Source organism: Parasteatoda tepidariorum, chromosome 6 (assembly GCF_043381705.1).
Source record: "Parasteatoda tepidariorum isolate YZ-2023 chromosome 6, CAS_Ptep_4.0, whole genome shotgun sequence".
NCBI lineage: Eukaryota > Metazoa > Arthropoda > Arachnida > Araneae > Theridiidae > Parasteatoda > Parasteatoda tepidariorum.
In genome coordinates, this window is record NC_092209.1 from 60,017,963 (window position 1) to 60,036,565 (window position 18,603).

Below are 18,603 nucleotides of genomic sequence, written 5' to 3' on the forward strand. Positions count from 1 at the left end.
TAATATTTTTGCTTGCAGAACAGGAAGATGTATTAAATAAAATCTGTGCATGAACTGATCATTAAGGTCTAAATCATTTAACGATTCTCTTTAACAGTAACTTATGTAATTTACATCAAAAAATAAAACAAATCGTAAGATGTCAATAAATTTAGATTTTGATTTCAGTAAGCTTATCTTAAAATGTAGCGTATTAAGGAAATATCATCGTTATAATAACTCATTTAGTTATATGCTCTTAATTTCGAAAAGAGTCAAAATCGAAAAGTAACAATAATAGGACATTAGGATAAGAATAATAAATATTGCAGGAAAAAACCCTTAAATTGGGGTTACAAAAATATTTTTAACGCTGCGAAAAAAAGTAGTAGCAAATATTTTTGGCATGGAGACAAACTAAATTTTTTTACAAAGTATGCAGTCTCATTTTTTCTTTTTCTCTGTTACAGTTTTTTTTATTCATATGTTTATTTTTCGCGTTCATTTATTTCTAGCATATATTTTCATGCACATTAGAAAAAATTTAATGGCTTCATTGCAAAAACCTTTGGGCAATCGCAATCGAGGTGATGGGATCAAGAAGATTCCAGTCATTGAGTCCTTTGCTGTGGTAAAACGCTGAGTTATTCAGTGGTAAAAAGTTAAAGGTAAAAGTTAAGTGGTAAGAGTCCGGTTCACAGTCGCATATGACATCACAAGTGCCTTGTCTAATAATAAACTGCCTATAATTTCATCATTTCTAGCGATGAGACGTTTTTATTTATTTGTTTACATAGTAAAGTTTGAATGGATTATGAAAACCTTGGCATATTAGCAGCTATCCGAAAGATTTTACATTAACTTACAGAAAATTTCGAAAACTGAGGTTATTGAACTTATCATAATATTGTGGTAAATTTCGAAATTAACAAAGCTAAAATAAAACTCACTTCTGTAATGTTTTATAATCATTTCTGATGCTGAAGTTTAAAATATTTCTTTCACCAAAGCTTTCTTTTAAAGATTTGGCGAAAAGAAAGCAAATTAAATGGAAAAAAATACAACACTAGAAAACTAAAAAGTAAAAAAGCTTTAGATAGCCAGAAGCTAAAATTATGATGGCAAACAAGGAAAATCACCGGTTTTTTGCTTGATATTTTAAACTTTCTGAATATCCTGATTCGTCACCGATCCGCCCACTGATGACGATGGCGTTATCGTCATCAGTGGTCACTCCCAGTCATTACCAAACAGTCAAAGCGGCCCGAATCCCCCCTTTATTAAGAAAAAAAAACAAAAACAAAAACATTTTCAGTAATATATTCCCAAAGAAATAACACATGATGTCTGAAAAGAAGTTGCTAAAATAGTGTTTTTTTCGTACTGCCTTTATTGGAATAGAGTTTCTTTAAAGACATGTGATTATATTTTTGCTTCGATGTACAATGCTTTTTAAAAAAAGAACTTCATATAATTAAAAACTTGCTGAACTCTGTGTAAGAAAAATGGAACTTTATACACTCTACATTTAATTAGTTAAACAAATTTTTATTTCAAACTTAAAAGTCTTTATTTTACAGTACTAAGATATAAAATATGAATTTGAGCGAAAATAATTAAGGTTTTTATTCCAATGATTTTCTTTTCTTTCAATCCACTGGAGTTGGTCATAGTGTTTTGGTTCAGCATACTTATCCAATCTGTTTTTCCAATATTCTATAAGTCGAAAAAATAATGCTATAAAAACTATAAAAAAATATAATGCACTGGCGAGCTTTTTATTGCCCGAAATGTGTATTAAGAATATAGGCACATTCTAATAGTTTGTCACTGTGTAAAATACATGTTTAAGAAAACGGACACAGTTCAAAATGCACGTTTAAGAAAAAGGGCGCAGTTTAAAATGCGTGTTTAGGAAAGGAGCTCTGCTGAAAATGCTTATTTCAGCAGTGCTCTGCTCAAAATGAGTGTTTAAATAAATATACACTGCTCGAAATGTGTGTTTAAGAAAATTTGTACAGTTGAAAATGCGTGTTTACGAAAAAAGTCACTAATCAAAATGCTTGTTTAAGAAAACGGACACAGCTCGAAATACGCGTTTAAGAAAATTGACACAATTTACAATGCGTGTTTAAGAAAGGAGCACCGCTGAAAATTCTTGTTTAGGAAAACGGACACGTGTTTAAGAAAAATAGACAAAATTTGAACTACGTGTTTAAGAAAAGAGACTCTGCTCAAAATGCGTGTTTAAATAAATATACACTGCTCGAAATGTGTGTTTAAGAAAATGTGTACAGTTGAAAATGCGTGTTTAAGAAAAAAGTCACTAATCCTAATGCTTGTTTAAGAAAATGGGTACAGCTCGAAATGCGCGTTTTAGAAAATGGTGACTGTAAAAAAAACTGCGCTTTTTTTCACATTCAATCCAGATTTAACAAATAAACAAAGAAATTGTACTTACTTTTTCTTCTTATTGACACATTAAGAGTTTCGGATTTCGGAGTCGGATATATCACAGATGTAACTTTTGGACATCTTTCATAAGACATCTTTTATTAGTATTCAAATCACTGAATGAAAATCTTTTATTGCATATGACTGTTATAAATCTATAGGACCCGTGACTTTGTAAAAAGAAATGTTGACTTTTAATATCCTTTCAGAAAAGAATATAAAATGTAGTAAGTGACTTGAGCAAATGAACGATGTCACAATACAAATTTATAGGATCCATTAGTTTATTCATTAAAAAATGAGCAATTTTAATGTAACCGAATCAGATACTAAGTACATTTGCCAAAACACGCATTTTGAGCTTTGTTCATTTCCTTAAACACGCATTTTGAGCAGTATTTTTTTCTTAAACACGCTTTTTGAGATGTGTCTTTTTCCTTAAATGCCCATTTTGAGCTTTTTTTTCAGAATAAAAACTGAACGAAAAGATGTTAGTAATTTAAAAATTTCTCTTAAAAGTAAAAATTTCCCCTAGTAAAAATTTTGATTTTATGAATTTTTTTCAAAAGAAAAGACGTTCCATTACATTTTAAGTCTATGTGGAACAATTATTTAAAAATAATAAAAAAATTCAGTCACTTTTCTATTTAATAATTGAAATATTATCATAAGCAATAATGGACATTTTTAATTTTTTTTCAATTCCCTGGTATTGAGGCGTCGTTTGGCCTCAAGAATTGGCTGAAACAGTTATTACTGTCATTGGACTTCCTTTTTTTCGCTTTGAAGTGAAAAGATTATGTCTTGAAACAAACACAATCACGAAAACCTTGAGGAAGGATATTAGACACTGAAACAAAAAAAAATATCATCCTGAGCAACCAACTTAAATCCAATCTTAATGGTTCAAAGGGGTGGACACTGATACTCAATTGGTTAGTCGTTACTATTAAGTTACATAAATATCATCCTGAGCAACCAACTTGAATCATATCTTAATGGTTCAAAAGGGTGAACACTAATACGCAGTTGGTTAGTCCTTCCTATTAAATTACATAATTAGACACGGAAACGCACTATCTCTGAAGAAATAAAACTTTGTTTTGATGGACTTTTGACCTTCAGGATATGGGGTGTAGTAGCAATCTGGAGAATAGGGTTTCAATAATTTAGACAGGTGAGCGGTCTAATGTTATGGACTCTTGATATAAATTACTTTCTTATTTCGTATTTCGACATAGCTGAGAAACTCTTTAAGCGAAGCAAAAAAGTTTTACACATAGTTAATAATGCTAATAGTTTTACCCATTCGATCATCGAAAAATAAGTACATGTAAAAAAATCACTTTGACTATTCCTTATTTTGTTTCATTAGGGTTAAAAAAATTTAATATATTTGGGTTTTCAAATATTTATAATATTTTAAACTATGTAATTTAAAATTACAAAATACATAATTTGAACAAAATCGGCTAAAAAATTCATAATTTATAAAATTTGAAAACATCCGTACTTTTAAAAATTCATTTTGCAATAATTATTCAGCCTATTTCGTTCAAATTTTGTATTTTGTCAATGCACACAGTTTAAACTGAAACAAAAGTTTGTATACTTTAGTTTTCAAAAACTATTCAATCATTATTTGAAATAACAAAACAAATTACATGGATTTATCTCATTCAGAAATCAAAGTACGTTGAGAATGAGGTATATTTATTCAAATAAAATCTTTTTCTGTCTTATTTTAAATATTAATTCATAATAAGCAGTAACAAATTTGCATATTTGAGATCAATTCTTTGATCCAGTGAGATAGTATTTAAAATTCAAAGAGGAGGATTTCCGGTATTTGCCTGCTGCACAACTGAAATCCAGATAAACTCGCACATCTGACGCTCTTGCTAAACTCGCTAAGCTCAGAATAAGACTTTTAGTAACTAAGGGAATCGCTAGAAATCCATTTATCGATGTTTTGCTGTTACTTTCACGACACGTGGATAGATTGTAGCAAGTTAGCGCTAATGTGTAACGAATGATGGAATTTTCAAATTTTAAAATCCCTTGTATATTAAAGCGTTTTTTTTTTTTATTATATCCTTTTTTTAGTTTCGTATGACGTGTGCTCCTGCGAAAGAATAATCTGTTATACAATTATACTTTATATTGTTATACTGTCATAAAGTTAATAACAAAACAAGTGTTTAAGAAATGTGTGGAAATCAGTTGGAAGCCTTAATTATTATTTTGGCCAATACCCAGAAAACCAAAAAGAACATTTTGATCAATAGGATTAATTTTATATTTATGAGAATCGCACTTACTATTCCTTATTATCTCCAGACTCTTAAATTCATTTCTGGTAAATGATCACAGTTTACTACAGGATTTCTATAAAAGCAAAGACAAATAAAGTGAAAAATACATTAGGTAAAATGTATAATAGATGAAAGGCATTTGTTATTTATTATTCATTGATAGAGGTTACTGATTTACTAACTAGTATTATATTGTTGAAATATTAGTAGTATTAGTAATGGTAGTTGTAGTAACTAGTGTTATACACTTCTGATTAACGAACCAGTTTTGCTTGCTGTGAAATTATGTATAATAAGGAATCGTTTATTTTATTTGAAAAGTTTTGGGATGCTTGTCCCTTTAAGCATTTGATTTATTAACTTTGTAGTCCAAATCAATTTATAGTTATATAATTATTAACGATTGCTGACAAGTTCAAAAACTTTCGTAAAACTATTTCGTATATACTAGGAAGCTTCGCCCCCTGCTCGCTGGCGCTCGCCAACTCCCGGAACTGCTTTTCATTTCGGATTGCTTCGCAATCCAATGCTCGCTTTGCTCGTTCATTGGATACGTAATTAGCGTCTAGCTTTTGTATACTTTTTTGAATACTGAAGTTCCGAAACCTTTTCACTGTAGAAAATTCTGAACCTGTACATTTCATTATTAATTTGAAATTGCAAACAGTTCACATATTTTGCTTTATCACACTATTCTAAATTTCAGTTGTTGAGAAAAGTAACTGTTGTAAGTTTTGTTTTAAAATCTTTCCCATTAGGGGGCTAAAGTCATGTGTTGTAAAACAATAAGAAATAGTAGTCTGCCACTGAACGCCGGATGTAAAGCATCGGCTTCGATGATGATAATTTTGCATTTTTAATTCTCTGAAGGGCGCCACCCTAATAATATGGAATTTGTAAAATAAATGTATATATTTTTGATTGCTGATGAAGCCCATCATTTTGTGCTTTCATCGGTGTTCAGAAGCAGAACAACTATAAGTTTTTTTATTTTATCACAAAAATATAAAATGTATAAAAAACAAAGAAAAGAGTAAGAAAATGAGTATAGTCATAGAAAAAGTTAAAATTATAATATAGTATTTGTCAGTTAAAATAAAACTTTTTGTTTAAGTCATTGCTAACAATTCAAATTTCTCCGAGGCAATTCTAAAGTATAAATTAAGGTAGTATTGTTAAGTTGAAACACAATATTTTTAGTTTTGATGTCAGCAATACAATTGAATTTTTCACAAAAACGATTGTTTCCATTATTAAATTCAGTGTCAACAATTCAAATTTTTCTGAGGCAACTCTTAACCTCTAAATATTATTTTTTTATGTACACATTTTTAAATGTCAGTATTTAACTACAAAACAACTTAAAGTCCTCAAATTTAGCATGAAGTTGAAAAATGTAATGAAATAGGGTCATAGCAATAATGTAAGTAGAAGTAAAGTTAGTGCTGTAAAATTAAAACGATATTTTTAATCAATGAGCCAAGTTCCTCAAGAAGCAGTTGTAGAATTAGCTGGATAGAAGTTTTTTTATTTAAAACTTTTTATAGCATTTCTTTATATATGAAGAAAATAAAGTAAATATTTAAGTGTTGTGAAAAGAATCTTATTTAGTTGTACAAAGTACTTCTTTAGAAATGAAAACTGTTGCCACCAGCGGAAAAGAAATACATCCAAAATTTGGGAGCCACGTAAGAGAATTATATATAATAAATAAGTAAAATATGTTTTGATATTACAAAAGACAGTCTAATAATTACTAAAAGAAATCTGTTAGATTATCGGAAAAATATTTATATTAAAATCTAAAATTCACAAAAGATTAGTTTGATTTTTTGATTCGTATTCAAAACTTTATCAATAATTGGATTTTGTAATTTAAAGAAAGTTGAATGAGAAATAACAGTTTTTTGTAGTTTTGAGTAACTGCAAATAAGTTCAAATTTGAGAAATTACTGTTTGGAAGTGAACCGTATTTGAATGATTTTACCTTTAATTCACAAAAAAGACATGCTATATTCCATAAACATAAACAATTAAAATTTTAAATATAATATACTTCTTCTGTCCTACATTAACGCAAATTAATAGAAAAAGTACGAAAAATATATTTAATAAAAATCCTGCTTCAATGACTAAAGATATAATAACTGCGTCAAACAATTTTAAACTTTTTAATCCACATAAGACTACACAATACTAAGAAAAATTTTGTTCATAATATATACTAATAATTAAAACTTTGATTATTTATTAAATTTAAAATTTTAGCAGGTAATTCAGAGGAAACATCCATTATAAAGTAACTATTTCCATAAATGACTCACATATTGCTTTTATACAGCATCACCTTGGCTTGTATTTGATCAATATTAGAATTCTGGCAGATTAGCTTTCCTAAAGTTACTTTCTTTATCTCTGCTAATTGAGCTGGGAAAGAAACATAATATTAGAGCAAGTAGTTGTTTTAGATGTAAAGGAAATTCATCAAGCCCTAAAGTATTCAACTAAAGTTGCTTTTTGCAAAGTGCTTTACATTAACTTGGCCTGTAATAAAAATGTAACCTTTTAATTGCGTTTTGCTTTCTTAAAAATGCAGCCTTTTAATTGCGTAAAGAAAACTTTCAATTTAACCATTACACATTATATGAATTGGAGTCAAAATAAACAATAATTGTAATTTCTTTTTAGACAAAATTTGTCCTCTATGCGTAGAATTCCACATTTTACCCATGCCTAATTATTTATACAGATTTTTTAAAAATTGCTAAGGGGATATTTGGCCCCAAACTGTAGTTTGGATATCTAAAATGCCACCGTTGTGGGCTTTTCGGAGGTTAAGGCTCCACAATTTCCTACATAATTACAGTTATAACTTCGTGCATATTACTTTTTACTTTTATTTCTAGGCTACAAGGACTAAAGGATTTCCACCTGAAAGATCCTCACCACAAGAGGAAGGGTTAAAGGGCCACTCCATCCTCAGGCACCCCGGCCAACCGAAACGACTGCTACTACTGCATAATTAAAGCTATGTGATTACCATTGTGCAAAAATCGTTTTCACTTCCCATAAAAGTCTATACCCCTGAATCTGCCACCCCTGAGGTTCGAAAGGTTAGGATAAACTAATGGTCATTAAGTTGAAGTAACAAGTTTAGTTACCGAATATATATACTTATACANATATATAATGGAGACCTTCAATTTATGAAACATAAATTCTATATGTTTCTGGGCTATCATTTTTTTTAAATTTTATTTCTTGGGAACTATTTAACTGATTTAATTCAACTTTGTATGTTCCTATTTAGAATTATATGATTTAAAAAGATGTAAAAGTTTTTTTACGGTACAATTCATTATTCTTTTTCACTATTATCAATAAAAATCATGGAATGTCTTTATATTTGTTTTTGAATGTCTTTATATTTTCATTTTGGATAAACGAAATTTATAGTTGTGTACATAAAACTTAATTCTTTTAACTCTTTTAAGCCTCTTGCAGTTAACTCTTTTCGGAACTGCGAACTCGATTAGAAAAGTTTAGTCAAGCAGAACGTTAGCATGCGCGACTTTGAACTATTCATTGTGAGTAAAACGACATATTTCAGTTTTGCGACTTACTTTAGCTTAAAAAAGAGTGGTTTCTAAACGTTTAAAAGCAATTAGTTTTACATTCCTAGTAGTGTGTTATATCTGTTGAATTAGTGTTTCTAGATTGACTACATTTCATCTAAGAAGAGTTAAGGAGCTCAAATTTTTGACCTCTTTCCTAACTAAGCTATTGGGACTTTATTTTCCAGATGGGGGTAATAGAAGGCTAGGATTCCCCTTGACGTTGAAAAAAATATCGGCTACAGAGTTGAACATTAGTAGTCGTAAAACCGGCATTGAGTCGGCTTGTCAAAGATGGGTATAAGCTAAAATCAGCGATTTAAAACAAAAAATATGAGTTTCAGATCTAATTATGGTGACCCAGTCCGTGTGCTTATCTAGTATTCTCGTAAAACTGCTGGGACTGAGGTTTGATTCCCAATGCCAAGGCGAGGATTTCTGGTAAGAGTTTAATTTTACATTTACTTACGGATTTCATTGAGCTTTACGTATCTTAGTTACTCGGCTTTCATTCTAATGTTATGATCAGACCCCATAAAGTAAACATTCAGTTACGTGGTTGAGAAGCGTGGTGAAGAGGCCAGATCATTACTACGACCATTTGCCATTCATTCAAAATTGTGATAGTGTTTTGTTTTCGACTCATCATTAGGGATAAATCCCAAACCATCACCTAGCTCTATTGCAACTCCAACAACAAATCTTAACCGAACCTGAGTTCAGAACACTTCATGTGTCATTATCTTTTTGATCTATTACCTGGTGTAAATGATCCAGTTTGGCCTCCGTGTTCAAAGTAAAATCTGTCTCCATACTTAAGGTGATAGAACTGAATACCTACAATACAAGTGAATGTCGGTCCTATGACGGCTCCTAAGACAGGACGCTCAGCCAGTCCTCCAGAAAATAGATCGATATCCCGCACATCTCTGCAGAAAGAAATCAGTACGTTAGCTAAAAGAAAATCGGCTAAAGAAAATTTGTTTAAATTTTTAACTATTGAAAAAATACTTGATTCTTCCTTTACTTCTTGTGTCTCTCACGTTTTCTGTAAATATTGTATATTATAACCGTCGTTGAATAGCCGACCCCATGTTTTGGATTATCAACTACTAATGTTCAACACCGTAGCCTTGTAATTTTGAACCTAATCCTGAAGACAAGGGAATTCCTGGATCAAGTATTTTGAAATTTTCTTTAGTGAAAGATTTTTTGATAGAACTAGCCCACATTTTCGTTACATGGAGAAAAGACTATCTACGGTTAGCCTGAAGATAAGGGGACGCTAGCCCATGATCCATTTACCACTGACGATATTTTGCATCAGCACTGTAGTCGGTGCGAGCTGGGCGCGGAATTCTACCTTTCACTTTAGCTAGCAAACTGGTATACTGCTTTAGTGTATTTTAGCACTAAAAATGATGAAAACAACATTACACCAAAATTATTGAAGTGAAACAACACAGATAATTTCTAAATATTATGCGTTGTGAAGCACCAGGAAGGGTTTTTCTCATTATTTTTGTTGTAAAGTAGTTGTTACCATATTTGTTGCTCTGTTTTACTAAAATCCCTAATATCAATGACTTATGTTACGCGTAAAAATCAATAGAGTCATTTTTACAATTCAATTCATAGTAAGAACAATTAAAATGTGTTGAAATTATTCTTAAACTAAAATTAGTTTGTTCATCAAACCTACACATAGCACATATATAACAGTAAGACGAATTCGAATTTGGCTCAACTTAGACAGAAGCGGTAAGGAATTATAAAACATAAGATAATTAAGCTGTTGTCAGATGTTTTGAAACTAGATTAAAGTTATTCTTCATGCATGTAATTAAAATCATGCATGCCTTTCAGAAAAGCGAGCTTTTGTTTCAGTAGTTGATATGGTATTGTAGAAGACAACAACGAATTCACGCTCGCTTATACACGTTAGTAAACAACATACTTAAGATATACTAAGTGCGTCCATTTTGGAATTTGCGGCGACAAAAATAATTTAGAAATGTGTGAATGTATGTGCATGAGGTTGGTGAAAATTTTCTTTTTTAAAGATGTTTATTTAACTGTACGCTTTAAAATATATATGAAAGCTTGATTATAAGTTAACTTGAAATAAAAAGAATTTTTTTTGTGCTGCTCAACATAAAATTTGGAGAGATATTACCCCACAATTTTTATAAAGTAGTGTATGTACAGACAAGGAGAGAACTTACTCATAAAGTCTCTGAAAAAGGCTTGAAAGTCTACGCTGAAAGATTCCATCCAACTGCCTCCAGTTTCTGATTTGAGATCCTCCGCAGTAATCAACGAGCGTTGTATATCCAGGAATTCCATGGTCACGACCTCTGTTGATGTTGATAGCAGCCAAATCCAATCCACTCGTATTCCCACGAGTTTGATACAAATGGTTGGTAACATCCTTCACCATATACCTGTCAATAAAATGGAAAAAATATTGCAAGTATGTTGCATTCATGATTAGTGAAGAAAATCGGGACAAGCAACAACGCTTCATGGCATCAAATATATGTAAAACAATGCGCGATTGTTGTTAACAATTTGAATTTTAGACAACATTAGCATATGACGTTTTGATTAAACACGACTTCTACTTTTTTTAATAAATTCTTTCTTTTATGCTTTATTTCCTTGATTTTATTAGCACCAATAACAAAAATGACTTAAGTTTCTAACTCATGAAGCGGTTATGGGTTATTGGAAGAAAAAAAAAACAATTATTTAACAAATCCTTTAAGAAAAAAAGGTCTAATGGAATTACGTAGCTTGCTCTTGGTGGATTGAATCGCATGATTATTTCTTGTCATTACGCAATTACTCAACTTTTCTTTCAATAAAGATATTACGTCAAGATATGCAGGTTATATTGCACCATATTATCGAAACCACAAGTGGCTCATGTCAAAATCTCAAAACTATCTAATTCATGCAAAAACAAAAACAAATGAAGAAAAAAAAGAACGCCGATGAATGTTTTGTAGTTTTTTCCCTCGATGGTTTGTCCATTGCCTTTTTCGTCTTTTTAAAAAAATACAAATTGCCCTTTTTCTCACGTCAGCAAGAAATAATAACGAAAACAAACAAGGCCACGATACACTTGGCAATACTTTTGGCGGATTATGGCTTAAACTATGTCAACCAGTGCCCATTTGACCAATAGTAAAAACGAAAATAACTACCATCTCATCGAGGAACAGGTAATGCGGATCATGTTGGAGATACTCCTAAGAAAATTAGCCAAAGGCACACTTATAGTAATCTATTGCAACCATAGAAACTTATATAGCAAGATACCTTAAGTCTATGGTAACCATATAGATTCGTATGGCATTTATATGGCAAGATCCCATACGCCTATGGTAACCATAGAATTGTATGGTATTATGTGGCAGGACACCGTAGCCTTCAGGTAGTACGATTAAATGGAAGTACCACAGGCATATGGCAAACTAATGGAAACAAGCTGCACACATGCGTCATTTATAGGGTAGAGTGAACATGGTTGGAGAAGAAAGCAGGCGTGTTTTACAGCAACTCAGACGATACCGATCAATTTTGCGTTAATTAAACCAATCCATCAAAAACAGTAGTACTTTTCAATACAGTTCACGGACCTTTATGGAAATTTATTGTTACTTTTATATTTTCGATTATTTCAACGAAAAACCGGCTTTTCAATTTTAAAAAATTTCCACCGCTGACAAGTCGACAGCAAGGCAAGCTCGTGGTGGCAATACCTCGACGGAACATTATTCGGCCAAAGATACTTAGAAAGTTGTTTTTTTATTACCTTTTTCTTCATTTTATTTCATTTAATTTTTGTACCGAAATATTAAAAAAAAAAATTTTTTTTCAAATTTCGAATGTCTGACTAAATTGATTTTCAAACTTTTTGAAATTAATCCTACTAGTTTCGACAACATTTTTCTAAATTTTTGAACTTATGTCTATTTTAAACAACTTGATAATCTAGAACCAAATTAACTCTTGCGGCTACAATAATGCTGTGTGAATTTCGCTAACATCAAATGTCAGATTTTGTGCCTTTTTATGATATTGTGCTCAATCTTTGATGCTACGATTAATTTTGGATTAATGAACAGTAGAGAACCCAAATCTATAAGTCAATTTCATTTTATTTATCTTTTTTTCATTCTCATATAGCCTTCTTTGTTATATAATTATTTTTTATCATAAAGATTTAAATTATCCGGATATTGTTCGGTATGAGTTCTTCGCTTTCTTACATAATTATCGCCTTTTTTCTTATACTTAATAAATTAATCTTTCACCTTAATTTTTCTTTGTATAATTATTGGGAAAAGCCCTGAAAATCGCTGTAATTCAATCACTCCTGTTTATTATTGTCTACGTATATATTTCCAAATGTACAGTTGTAAAAAATTAATTTAAGCGCACCAAACTTTTTTTGGCAAAAATTAGTTACATAAAAAATACCATAGGGTATCCCAATAGGGTTTTACCTATGGCAAAATGTTGCCATATACTTTTCCCATGTACCTATGGCAAAAATATACCACACACGTAAATTTACCCTACCATACGCTCAGCGTATTGTCTGACGCTTATGGCAACGAATTTGTCATTAATTTAAGGCAAAAAAATACCATACGCATATGGCAATAATTTGCAATTCGCACATGCAAAATGTTGCCATACGTTTACGATAAAAGTTTATGGCGAAATTATACCGGAGACAACTCTTTTGTATTTTTTATGGCAAACCTAAGGCAAATTTTCTAAGGAAAACAGCAACCCTTCATGTTTACTTCCAGAATCAGTTCTCGTTGATCAAATTATACACCGCAAGCCCAAACCAACTGTTAACTTTTATGATTATAAAGGAGCAGTTGGAAGTTTTCTTCACACTTAAGTGAACAATTTGACTTATTTATGAAACCATTTTACCAAATAAGAGAATAAAAATTATTCTAAATACTTTAATTATTTTTTGCAATAAATTTTAATATACATTTTTTACACTCTGTGCAGCATTTTAAGATAATATGCTAAATAATGTAGATTAAGAAAGAAAAATTTGGTCACGATTCTGAGACGAAAATAAGTTGTAGTTTTGACACTAATTTGATCACCTTTTGAAATTAGTTTTGTAAAAATTTTAATACAGATTACGAATTGAGTGAATTTTGTTTTTTGTAGCCTATAGAGTTACCAAATGTTGACTACCGATCAAATGTCTGCGATGGTGACAGAGTAGTTCCTCTGATCAAGCCCTCCAGTTCTCCTCTGTGTAGACCAAAAGGGTATTGGAAAATATCTCTCAGCCTTTCGTTGGAGCTCGATCCTCTCGATAGTTGTGGGAAAAAGCTGTTAATCATCGAATGTCCAAAGCGAAAAGCTGCGGTTGAGAACTCGTTCACCAAAGTTGCCTGCACTGTGTCGTCATACTGAGTGTATCCATTCCGCTGTATGTACAGATCATACTTTTTCATGTTTTCTGGACCAATAACTAGAGGTAGGAATTCGTTGTAAGTAATCATCTGCATAATGGCTGCAACTATTCTCCTGAAAAAAAAACATGTAGTTATGGAATAAAATCAATAAATTATATTTGTCATACACCACAAATTATAGGTTTACTAAAAAAAAAATTTATTTACAGACTGATTACATCATTTATAGATTCACTCATTTACTGGGTTTTAAATACTTAAATTGCCCTGATTATCAGTGATAAATCCATATTGCCTGGCTTATTAACCTCTGCCTTTTGCCCCATTTATCTTGCTTCCACGTTGCGAAACAGAAAGCTTTTTCAGAAAGGCGATACACGCCATTAACAGTTTCAGAATCCTTTTTTTATTTTTAAAAAGAACTTGCACTTCTTTTCTTGCTTGCTAAAGACATCTTTTTCCATGAAAGTTACTCTGATTATCTACAAAACTTAGTAAAATTATTCTTGACATGTAGTTCTTACGTAAAAAAAAACTTAAAAAAGTGAATTTTTTGATATTTCATATTCATTATGTAACCCTTTATATTTATGAATGTACGAGAAGCTTCAGAAATAGAGCTCCAAATGTTTTCTCTGGAATTCAGCAAGTGGTCTAAAAGCACGAAATTTTCAAAAAGACTTCAACGTCAATGTTCCAAGAATTAGTTCAAAGAATTAATTCCAAGAATTAGTTCCAAGAATTAATTCCAAGAATTAGCTCCAAGAAAATAATTGATATCCTTTTAAAAGATGGGAAATATTTTCTCTCTTGAAATAACTAAGTTTTGATACTATAGGCAGGTTTAATTTTTAAATAAATAATTTTTAATAATTCTAATAATTTCTAATAATTTTTAAAGGTAGTGAGTAAATATTAAGAATATTTTTTTTTAAAAAAAGATGCATTCACTTAATGAAAAAAACACAAAGAATAAAACGGTTCTGGCAATCATTATAAATGCACACTTGATTTTTAACGTTACATCAAAAGTGGTGCAGTGAAATACGAAAGATCATTTTTTGGTGTTTCATGTAATGTAATACCAGGAATGCTTCGTTTCTCTATTTTTTGGAAAGTAGTTGTTTCCATTTCCAGTGTTTAGTAACGCAAAAAGTTATAATAACAGCAATATGTGATAGGCATTAAAGTCAGTAAGGTTATTTTTACGACACAATTTAAAATAACAACTGTTTGTTTAGGATGCATATGCACACTTATTCTCAACATAAACTTGGTTTGTAAGCCAAATTTAAACATAAAACGGAGAGAATAAAAACGAATTCGAATCAGGCTTAACAGAATCGAAGCAGTTCGAAATTAAATACAACTGACAGATATTTAAAAATTATAATACAATTATATTTACTACACAACTAAATTAATGTATAACTTTTGCAACAATCAACCTCTGTTTCTCTAGATAGATGGCAGCTTAAAAAAATAACAACAAAACTCTCAATATTTCGTACACGATTGTAAACAATCTACGGATGCTCACAAAAATTTGTAGAAACGAAAATCACGAATGATCCGAATGCACGTGATTTTGTTGCAAGTATTTTCAATTTGTTAGAGTTCAGATTTGGCTAAACTCTTTAAAGCATATATGAAGGCTCGATTTGATGTTTGAAATTCAAGCTGCCTGTGAACAATTTTTTGGGTTGTTTACAACCAATTTTTGCCACTCGAGAAGACCACTGAAATCAGCTGGTTGTGTATAAACAGGATGGCGTGATAACGGCACAGCTATTAGGCTTGGTTTATTATCCCACTGAATCATTTTTCGGATTAGATATAATTGGTTATTAGTAACTGACGTCACGCGTGGGTATCGAACCTAATTGGAGGCTGAATCTTGCCACAATTCATAAGGTTCGATTATGTCAGGTATCTATGATTGCTTCGCTTCTTACTTCTAATAAAAAAAGATATACCTTGCCTCCTGGTATATTCTCTCACCGTCCCAATTTCTGTTCAGTTCTCTTAGTCTTCTGGCGATTCTGTTATGCTCTCTTAAAAACAGAGTATGCATAGAAGTGAGAGCAGGATGCTGGTTTGACCGCTGATCTCCTGAGAAATGCACAAACAAATAGTCTTAAAAATTAATTGCTTTTAATTTTAACGAATCTGTTTCAATATCATACCTGTTTCGAAGCAGTTTAGAATAGGGTCTTGAAAACTGCAGGAATCTTCGTTGGGATTAAAACTGGGAGGTAGAAGTTCTCCACCAACTGTAGAATTTGTGGACCGCATTGTTCCTAGTACAATTATGATTATAATACAATTCAACAAGTCCAAATTGTGTGTCACATATAGTTTTATTTGGAAAGCAATCCAAAATTATAACAGTTCTATGCACCATGGAGGAGCAGGAAAAACAAATCAATTATATGTGAACAGTAAGCATTTTGAAATAAACGATAATCACCTTAAAATTTGAAAGGGGACAATATACAGTCGAAAAGACACAAAAATCAATTGGAATCACAGTTGATCACTGAGAGTTAATTATTGTTCTTGCTTCCCAATATAGTTTTGTAATATCTCCTTTATCCCTGGAGATTCTTTCTCGTTCTTGATAGGTTAAATAATGGCTTGAATTCATTAGTATCTTCTTTTCAAATTGGGCGAGCGTTGACAGAGGGTACTTTTATTTTTAAAGAAATGTTTCACTAAGTCTTTAGTCAGAAATTTCGGCGTCTAATGCTAACATTTCTCAACAATTTTGCATGTCTTCTCAAGATTTACATATTTCACCCGTCAGAATTCTTAAATTTATTAATATGTAATGTCTTTTGATAAGCGTAAAAAGAGCTTGCTGCTTCAGCAAAATGTCAGCAAGATGCTCTTTAATGATTGACAAACACTCAACAGTGCATATAAACCTTTAAAAAATAGCAACTCCGCATTTTTAAGTAGCAAAAAAATTAAGTTCTGTCAGTATTAAACTATCAATAAAATGATAAACATGTAAACAATAACGTCAAACTTATTAATACACTGAAGGAAACTAATGAGACTGCCGTCTTTATTTTTTTTTAAAAGATGACAGAGTATGATCTACTTTTTAAGAACAATTTGAAAAACGTATTTTTAATTTAAAATGTTTGATATGTTTCTTTTTTTCTCAAATGATTCTTAACTATTAAATACTTATGTTTCCTTTCACAACAATGTTTTTTCCCACTTACTTAAAAGTTATAACTCCAGTTTTAATTGGTTTTTATAAGCCTCGAATATGGCACAGAATGTTTTAGTTCTGTAACTGCGTATTTTGAGGATGGACTTTTTTTTCCAATTTTTGTTCTTATTTGAATAATGCTTTAGAACAAACAATATTTTAAGTTACAAAATTAGACACAAATACTTTCTTTTTCTGAATAAACCTACAGTTTTTTTTCACGAATTAGGATTTCTGATCATTAAAATATAGAAGGAAACCGCAATCTGGGAAATATGATCCAAATAGCTTATGGTCAGGAAAGCAATGTAACAAAGGTCAGGAAAGTGGTACAAAATTGTGGCTCCTTAAAGATAATTTCAGTATTTGCATATTTCACCATATTTCGAAAACATTTTAAGCTAATGGAGAAAAAAAAATTCTCAATCTGAAGTTTGTTACCCCATAATTCCATTCAAAAAGTAACTTTCGGGAAATACTTATTATATTTTATTATTTTATTTAATAATAATAGAAAAAGTTTTGTATAGTAAGGTATACAATTTGTTACATCATTTTGAAAAATTAAATTTTTTTCTTGGCGAAATACAAAATTTCAGCGAAATTAGCCGAATGGGTCCTGAGAAATCAAATTTAAAAAATAAATATTATTCCTTATTTGTAACTTAAAATATGGCTTACACTATTTATTTAGCATATTTGAGGCCACCTCCTTGAACCATTCAGATTGAAATCTAGAACGTGAAAAGTTCGATCATTCGATGAAAAGTTCGTTTTTCCTATGTCCTGTACATCATAAAAGTAAAGCCTTACCTGATCCATCGTTATTTCTCAGTGCAGAAGATTGAGCCAGATTAAATCCATAAATATGAGAGGCATCTATGTAAGACGTCACCTGATTTATTTGCTGCCTGGGTCCTGAAATTTAATAATAAATTTCTTGATTCGTGTAAAAAAGCAATCACAAGTAGAGATTATACTACCTTAACCTTCATAGATACATTTGTGCTAAATTGACATTATGAGGATGTCTTATACACAGTTACATGACGCGTGTCTAATAAGTTTTTTTCATTGTGTTCAGGGGTGCTGCCACTGGCACAGCTGGTGGGCAGCAGGCTTTGTAAGTGTGAAAGCACGTTAGCTAGATGTAAATTCTACCCATTATAATACTTAGTATTAGGTTTATTTATATTCAATAAATTTTATATAAAAACTCGATTTGGTGAAAAATTTGAAAAAAAAAATATTCCTTCATACAATTTTCGTGTTTGTATAACATCAAATTCGCTGATGTATTATTACACCATAGTTTTTACAGTATACACTGTAGAAATTTCGGTGTAATATCTCTCTGGATAAAGCGCTGAACAACCCAAATTATTTTGTGACTCACCAAATTGAATGTTTATGCACTATTTAAAGAGTACAATTTAAATCTAAACACCTAAAATTTTAATAAGCTTACTCCAAAATCTTTCATGTCATAAAAGAACTATTTTCACATCAAAAAATGCCACAATTTACCACTGATGACTATAAACACTTCAAAA

The 18,603-nt window shown here is 30.9% G+C and overlaps 1 protein-coding gene across 1 annotated transcript in view; it reads right to left on the reverse strand.

The window, feature by feature from the left end:
- Positions 1–1,567: 1,567 nt before the first annotated feature.
- LOC107442890 (peroxidase-like) overlaps positions 1,568–18,603 on the reverse strand; it is a 33,876-nt gene continuing 16,840 nt past the window's right edge. The window contains exons 7-15 of the mRNA XM_016056565.3: positions 17,864–17,968; positions 16,014–16,127; positions 15,804–15,939; positions 13,601–13,939; positions 10,588–10,806; positions 9,122–9,291; positions 7,073–7,175; positions 4,755–4,821; positions 1,568–1,695 (exon numbers count right to left, since the gene is read on the reverse strand). Of these exons, the coding sequence (XP_015912051.1) occupies positions 4,764–4,821; positions 7,073–7,175; positions 9,122–9,291; positions 10,588–10,806; positions 13,601–13,939; positions 15,804–15,939; positions 16,014–16,127; positions 17,864–17,968 (1,244 nt within the window). The 3' untranslated portion in view covers positions 1,568–1,695; positions 4,755–4,763. The remainder of the gene's footprint in view (positions 1,696–4,754; positions 4,822–7,072; positions 7,176–9,121; positions 9,292–10,587; positions 10,807–13,600; positions 13,940–15,803; positions 15,940–16,013; positions 16,128–17,863; positions 17,969–18,603) is intronic.